Below are 8,573 nucleotides of genomic sequence, written 5' to 3' on the forward strand. Positions count from 1 at the left end.
CAAACAAAAGAAACGACAAAAACACGATTTTTTATGATTACTCTATATATTTTGTGTTAAATATATGATTATAAAAATGCATTGAAAATTGTTGGGGCTAAAGCTTGGCCTAATTGATCTGGGCGACAGAATAGACAAAGTATTCGAAAAAGCATATCAAAAGTAAAAAATAACACACATAAATATTTGTATACAAACTAAAATGGCGTATGTTGTACGTCTGTCGCAGTTCATGTCCTGTATTTGCACCAATTTGTTAACATTCAGCAAACAGGATGTGGCGAACCTAATCACTTTACAATGATTAAGCAAACGAGTTTACTCTCCTAAACACTAACTAAACTTTCACGTCTTTTTGGTATAAACATTCTTTTTCTCACATGTCATATCTAATTAAAATTAATTCGTTTTCAATTATACCGTTGGTTGGTTTTCCTTTTGCTCTTTATCACTATTCTACAAGAGTTCCTGTTCCGGTTTTGTTTAAAAATGACATTCTTTGCGTTGATGATTCAAATACACCCACTTGCTACTAATACGTTCTAATGTACATATATCTAAACTATATGTTAGAGTAAAGCCCTGATTCGCTTTGCCGGAGTACGAAGAAAGAGTAAGTATTTTACTGTTTTCGTGGTGAATTTGTTTTGTCTGCTATTGGGTTACATATATTGAATGGGTTTTGCATAATACTACATGCTTCACGATAAAACTAAGCCAATAATTGCAACTATTACCTCCGAAAATCAACATCAAAATTTTGAATCCGATAGTATAAATTTTGTGCATTGGAATACATTTCCTTTCTGTGATTATTCTCATTATTAAGAGTACGCCTAAATTTATCTCTCCTGAGTACCGCAAAATGCAAAAACAACTTTTAACGATAAGGAATGTGCTCCTTAGTCGAAACAGTAGAACAAACATGTAGTATAAGTTTTCACTTATACTTGAAAATGTAGAATTAAACGGAAATAATATGCAACTATCTTGATTATTAAGTGTCTAGCTCTCAGAAACTTTAAATATGCGTATTGTATTTATTTTATAACGATGAAGAAACTCCTGTTGTGTTGTGTTAATAACATTTCTTTAACTTTCGAGCTTTTGGATCATACACGTAGTTTCATCGTTTGTTATCTGAATTATGTGGTAACAGATTAGCTAATCATCTCTCGATATTTGAGTTTGTGCTTTGAAAGCATATCGGTAACGGTGACCAGCTTTTTGAGTGCGTTATTGTTCTTACTCATTGATTGCAATTCCGAGAGGTACGAAACGCAAATGTGATGCAAAGTAGCTAGTTCACGACCTGTAGAAAGGATGGAAAATAACAAAAATTATAGTATTATTATTTAATCTGTTTAGCTGATGGGTTGGAGTGGGGCGTTTTTTAGTATAATGAGAATCTATTTGAATAATATACAGCATTAGAAATTACCATTGTGACCACAATGTGTCTGTTGATTTTACTACTGTGGTGCTGCTTACGAGCCACCCTGTTGCCATCCTTCAGAGAGAGAGAGAGAAAACGATAGACTCCAAGAGAAAAATAACGAACCAGTTAGTACAAGTTCGCAATCACGAGAATATACGCGTTTCAGAATCACAGAACACTAAACCGTCGTGAATCTGTTTGAAATTACGATCACTGTCCCCACATTGGTGACCCCGACGAAAGTAGTAATTTATTCGTCCGTGGAAATTATCGATAACGTCGTCACGTGAATTATAAAAAAGACGCGCTGATTCCAACCTCAAAATGGAACAACAAGCTGAGACTGCAGCAACCGTGTCGGTTAAATTACCCGAATTCTGGAAGAATGACCCCCACATGTAGTTCGCACAGGCGAAGGCCCAATTCCACCTGGCACAAATAACGAAGGACGAAACGAAGTTCTGACATATTATTGCTAGGATTGATAAAGCTGTAATATGCCATGTGTCAGATTTGGTAGCAAATCCTCCGGCTTAGAATAAGTACGCGGCTATTAAGGAACGACTCATTGATCGTTTCGCGCTCTCGTCTCAAGCCAGACTGGAACAATTGCTTGGCTCATGCGATCTTGGAGACATCCGTCCGACTCATTTGCTCGCCCGAATGCAAGATGTTGTCGCTGGGCTGAACGTGGACGAGAATCTCATGAAAATGCTATTTTTGCAACGTATGCCGGCCAACGTACGAACCGTATTAGCTATAAGCGACGGTAGTCTTTCCAAGCTGGCCGAGATGGCCGGTAGAATGATTGATTCTGCGCTTAATAATGTTGCTGCTATTAATGTTCCACCAGAACCCGATAGTACTGGTGACAGTTTGGCGGCTCTGAAAGAAGAGATACAAGTACTCCGTGCGGAGCTTCGTCGCCTGAAGGCTGGACCAACACGATACCAGATATGTTTTGCTACTATCATCGCCAATACAGATCTGATGCACAACACTGCAGAGAGCCCTGCTCATTCAATCGAAAAAAAACTAGAAACTCGCCCTCCTGACTCGGCGCAGGTGGGCGCTAATTTTACGAGCCGTCGTCTGGTGATTTTTGACAAAACACTCCGCACAAACTTTCTTATAGATGCAGGATCCGATGTATCTAGAATTTCCGCGATGAGAAATGACACGATAAATGGGACAGCGTCGTTCTCCTTACAGGCTGCAAATGGAACGAAAATCAATACATATACAAGCAGATTTATTTCTATCGATCTCGGGCTTCGTAGGCGATTCACTTGGCGCTTCATAGTGGCTGACGTCAGCAAGGCGATCATCGGTGTGGATTTCTTGGCGCATTTCGGACTGTTGGTGGATTTAAAATGCAAGCGGCTGATCGAAGGGACAACTAAACTCCGCTTACAAGGGAATCTTGTTCCGGTCGATATCCATGGAATCCGAGTCATCGATTCCCAAGACACGCTCAATAGTATTATGGCCGAATACCGTGAAATTTTGGTTCCGTCATCAATCCAGAAAGAAGTTGTGCACGACGTAACCCACTACATTGTAACTCATGGACCTTCAGTTGCATCGAAAGTTAGGCGAATGCATCCGGAGAAGTAAAAGGCAGCGAAGGAGGTAGCTGGGGCAGTCCACTACACTGCGTCCCGAAACGAAATGGAGAATGGAGGTTTGTCGGTCTTCTCAACCGTTTCGAAGGTAAGACCATTTTTACAACGCTTGATTTAGTACGGGCCTATTACAACATACCTGTAGAGGAAAAGGATATAGAAAAAACAGCCGTCATAACCCTATTTGGTCTACACGAATTCGCAAGGATGCCATTTGGCTTGTGCAATGCAAGTCAAACCTTTCAACGGTTCATGAATAAGCTGTTTGGAGACATGAACTTCGTCATTGTTTTCATTGACGACATGCAGCATTGCCTCAGCAAACGACTCGGAGCACGACGTACACCTTCGTGTACGACCATACATTCCTGAGTGTCATCGTTCGGAAATAATGTCACAGCTTCATGGATTCGCTCATCCTGGTGCGAAAGCAACAAGAAAACTCGTAACAGATCGATTCGTTTGGCCATCAATGAATAAGGATATCAACCAGTTCGTTAAAATTTGCCAACAATGTCAGCTATCCAAGGCCACACGACACACGAATGCACCACTCGCGAAGTATGAGGCAACGAAAGCACGTTTTCGTCATATACATATGGATTTGGTAGGTCCTCTACTGCCGTCAAAGGATTGTAGATATCTGTTGACCATAATCGATCGTTTCACGCGGTGGCCCGAAGCAATTCCGCTTTAGGACATGACGGCACCCACTGTAGCCATGGCATTATATTCGGTGTGGATTGCACGATTACAACCGATTACAACCGATCAGGGACGGGAATTTGAATCAGAACTTTTCAAGGAGCTGGCTCGATTATTAGGTGTACATCACATTCACACAACTGCCTATCACCCGCAAGCGAATGGTATGGTGGAGCGATTTCATCGAACGTTGAAGGCTACAGATGCAAAAAACTGGTACTATAGCTTACCGCTATTACTGCTTGGGCTGCGGTCTGCATATCGAAATGAATTGCTGTGTTCATCTGCCGAACTAGTGTACGAACAGGCACTAAGAATTCCTGGAGAATTCTACGATCCGCCAGATTTTAATGTTGATCGAACGAAGCTAGCAAATAATCTGCATCGTACATTCTCAGAACTCAAAGCACCAGCAGCAACCCGGCACATAAATGAACGCGCATTTGTGCATCCCAATCTGAAAACATGCACTCATGTGTTCGTCCGAGTGGCCCTACAAAATTCTTCAGAAATACGATAAATGTGTGGACGTCTCAATTTCTGACAAAAGAGTGACCATCTCAATAGATCGAATAAAACCAGCACACAGACGATCACCGTACCAAAGTTACCCCAAGTTGCCACCGCGTCCGCTTCTTGGATTAACTGGGGGGACTTATGTGGCGCTGCTTACGAGCCACCCTGTTGCCATCCTTCCGAGAGAGAGAGAGAAAACGATAAACTCCGAGAGAAAAATAACGAACCAATTAGTACAAGTTCGCAATCACGAGAATATACGCGTTTCAGAATCACAGAAAACTAAACCGTCGTGAATCAGTTTGAAATTACGATCACTGTCCCCACACTACAAATAAATATATTAATTAAAACTATTGGGGGAGCTATTTTTTTTTTCAACAGAGCACATGAACAATTGTTTCCTGTAGAGTCATATAAGATGATCAGAAGGTGTATACAAACATAGAGTATACATCCAGATCTATAATTGAAATATTTTTCTACAAGATTTTGGTAACTCTGGTAGTTCTACTCTGAAGATGAACGAATGATGTTTCGAAACGTTGACCGGCAGCGCAAAATTAATATTTGATAAAAGAAAAAAACAAATTGACGAAATAAATCTAATAAGACCTTAAAGCCATATTTTAAATTAAAATAGATTGGAAAGGCACTATCTCACTTTAGGTGAATCGAGCACTATTTTATATATCAAGATGAAAATATATTGGATATTCTAATGCGAAGCTATTAAACAAGCAGTTATCGAATATTTTAGATTTTTGGCAACTTTTGTATGGGGAGGCAGGCCCTGGTACAGTCAAGAATGTTGTTTGCTTGATATAGAATAAATATTATTTTCGTCTTACCAGCATCCGAGCTAGAGAGCGTACAATTGGTTTGTTCAATCATGCATCCTGGAGGTGGATTTGGATCAGTCACTGATGACAGCTGGTCCAAAAACACGATCATTCGTTCCTTATTCTTTAAAATAAACGGGTTTACCACTTCCATATAGGGTTCCTGTGAAAAAACGCATTAGAATAAAAAAAAGTTATAAACATTGAGATATAAACGTACTTTTCCACCAAATTCGACCAAATTGGCTAAATTTTGCAAACACTTTGCTACCATGATGAGCGTTCGAGTTGCCATTTGATGTGGTGTTTCTCCGACTAGACTGAATTGACGAGGATTGAGCAAAGCAGGACAGAGCAAACGCAGAAATATAAAGCCGGAAACAACTCGTGTGCGCACCAGGCGCTCATTCGGCGATGGCCACTTTGCCACAACTGCCTTTTGAAGACAGTTGCAAATATACCGAACTGTTCGAGGACATGCGTCCGGAGAAGTGAAGATCGATTGAGTGACTTGGTCTAAGATCATCAAAAGAAACTCTGCGTTCGAGCACGCGTCATCATTCACATCCATCTTAGTTGGATTCAATTCACCGGATTGCTTACTCTCGAGTATTCTTTGGATTGTATCAGACACAGCAGATTGTAGAAATATGGTGCATTCAGCACGCATATAGAGATCCATGAGAGTCGTTGCAAGGGAAGCACCACGAAAAAGAGTGGTAGTTTCATTTTCTCGTGCAACTTCTGCCTGACAGAGTATTCTCAATAATTCAGTTTCACGTTTTTCATGACGAAATACTTTTAGCAACGAGGTAGCCAACGGGATACGATCGTTGTGACAAATTTCGGCCAATGCACGCACCGCATTCAATTCCGGCTCGACTAGCAACTGCTGCAAGGGACTATATTCTTCACAGGGCATAACAAGATCGTCTAAATATCTTATACGCAGACGGATGGATCCCCATTCACCCATTGGGGTCATTCCAATTAGAGGGTACCATTCTTCCGTTTCCTGTCCATTTTTTAGGCCACATAGATCCACAATCAGCTCCGCAACTTCCGAGTCCTTACCCCGTTTACCCTTGCTCAGAACGGTAATAGTTACCGTTACTACATCCGGTGGCACGTCACTGAAGATAAAAAGACCATTTTGTTACAATCGCTGATCAAATTTTAAATAAAACAATGCATCACTTACTCTAGGATAAATTCCTCTTCCCAGACGGGGTCTGGTGCCATTTTAACACGAGTTTTACCCACTTTCACTTGATTCAGAGAAACGATACAGTACGGATGTGGAACTAGTTTGAATGGCAAACGATGAGCTTCAAGAATATGCAGATTTAGGCAACGTAATTCACGAAGACGTGGTACTTTCGACTGGGCCTTGCTGAGTTGGGAAACGCAATGAGACTTCAATGCGTTGACCCACTCAACATAGCTTTCCTGACTATTGGCACATAGATAAGATATCGTTGCGAGACATGGAAGCGCGCGCTCAACTATCTGGAAACAATGTTGGCGTTCCCAGAACGATTCATGGCACTGCAAAAAGTAAACATGTTAATGCAGCTGGTGATTGCAGTTTTATTAGTGTATTATACCTGATAAAGATAAGCACACGAGAGATCAATTAATCCTTTTGGTTTGGTTTTTTTCGGATTATCATAGAAGCATAGATGTGTTTCAGATCCTTCCACCAGTAGAGCAAAGTATAATTGTTTCCATTTGGCGGTTTTGTCTGATTTTTTTAGTAAATAACCGTGGTGTTTGATTCCTTTAGTTTTCTTAAGAATATTCTGATCACGACATTCCCGCAGAGTTGCATAAATTTTTTCTGCGGCACTAGCCACATTAGTCGGTGGATGGTATTCGGGCTGACTACCATTGATTACCGCATGCATGAGTGTATGCCCCTCAACAATTTGCTCCTTTCTGTATCTATTAATCACGGCATCCAAACATTCGAATGTTCGTCCTCCCATGAGGTAACGTACACCTTTTTTCTCGATACGAAAGCGCTGAATTTGATTGTTAATGTGGAAAAATAACGAATAATCTCCCGGAGAATTGTCACTAGGTCTTACAAGAAAGCTACCCGGTCCAGCTTTGACCAACATATCAACTGCTTCGTTTTTCGAACAGGTCGGGTGAAACCAAGAAAATACTGTGTTAGGATCAATACTTGGATCCAAATCTTCGACCAATTCTCGAAAAATCATTCCTTGTTCCCCAGTACGGTGAGCTGTTACCCATAGCCAGCCATCGCCCATATCATTGTGTACGAAAAATATATCTCCTTTCTGGAAAGTAAGTTCGTCAGTGTCCGGCATTTTTGTGTACGGCAGTATTGCAACGACACGTTTTTTGTCGTTAACAGGCTCGGGCGGAGGGATCGGGAACAATAACTTTTCTCTTTTTAGTAAATCGCTGCACGATGTGTAATAACCTACCAAATCACTTAGCGAGAAAAATTGTCTACCTCCTATGTAAAAATCGCCACAGACCGCTGTAATTCTAAAGTGATTAATGCCCGTTCGTCCAGAATAACTTAATACATATGAGCCAGGTTTACGGTCACTTTCACGAACTAAATACGTTAACTCATATTATTAATCCGATCAATTGTAACATTAAACAAAACGTACCTAAATAGCTCCCCAGTCTTGATGCAGATTTTAGTCTCTGTTCTGCACTGAATCGATCCAACCGTCCATGGTACCATTCACTTTCAGGCGGTGCGGTAATAGCTGGACGATCACCTAATATAAGTAGTATATCCATATATTTTAGGCAACGCAAACTATTATATACGATATATTGAATACCATTCAGTGTAGTCGGTCCATCAAATTCGTCTTGATCCAATTCCTGTGCAATATCACCCAAATCAATCCCACCACCGTCTTCAGATCCAGTTGAAGGCGAACCGAGCTTATCTCTTTGGAAGCCACCTAATGCACCGCTTCCACTCATCCTCATCATATCTGCCATAACTTTGTTTGTGCTCTTCAAGCCTACTCTCCTTGTTGATCACTCTTGGGTGATCCAATGTACTCTTGTCCACCTCTGTAGGAGGTATCTATTGTATTCTAAACACTGTTTGGCCAGTTAACCAGAACAGGAACATAGTTTTGAAACGTATTCACGTTTCTGTAAAACAGAAGGAAGAAAAAATTTTCCCGGTTAGAGTTTATCAATAAAATGTCTGATCAATAGCAACATAAATTTTCATTCATTACTACTTCACACACACACATTTTATGTTTTGCATTCACTCTTTTAAACCATTATTGGGATTATTTATACCGTCAGAGCAAACTATTTGCAATTTTAGAAGAATTTTACACGACTTTTAAACTATCGATGATTAATCGAAAAAAATTTTTTACGTCAGATGAAAAGAACGATACCATGTCTGCAAACAAGAGACAGCGGCTTAAA

The 8,573-nt window shown here is 40.5% G+C and overlaps 1 protein-coding gene across 2 annotated transcripts; it reads right to left on the bottom strand.

Moving 5' to 3' along the window:
- LOC131427737 (ras GTPase-activating protein 1) lies at positions 1–8,573 on the bottom strand. 2 transcript variants are annotated; one of them, XM_058591189.1, is made up of 8 exons: positions 8,439–8,573; positions 7,958–8,282; positions 7,778–7,891; positions 6,734–7,719; positions 6,328–6,674; positions 5,347–6,259; positions 5,136–5,289; positions 1–1,312 (listed from the first exon to the last, which is right to left on the bottom strand). In XM_058591189.1, exons 2-8 carry the CDS (start codon positions 8,121–8,123, stop codon positions 1,161–1,163), a joined length of 2,832 nt encoding a protein of 943 aa, XP_058447172.1. In that variant the 5' UTR covers positions 8,124–8,282; positions 8,439–8,573; the 3' UTR covers positions 1–1,160. The 2 variants fall into 2 exon arrangements, with proteins under 2 accessions (XP_058447172.1, XP_058447173.1); XM_058591190.1 differs by having other exon boundaries at positions 8,388–8,573.

The sequence above is a fragment of the Malaya genurostris genome, chromosome 2, assembly GCF_030247185.1.
Source record: "Malaya genurostris strain Urasoe2022 chromosome 2, Malgen_1.1, whole genome shotgun sequence".
Lineage (NCBI taxonomy): Eukaryota > Metazoa > Arthropoda > Insecta > Diptera > Culicidae > Malaya > Malaya genurostris.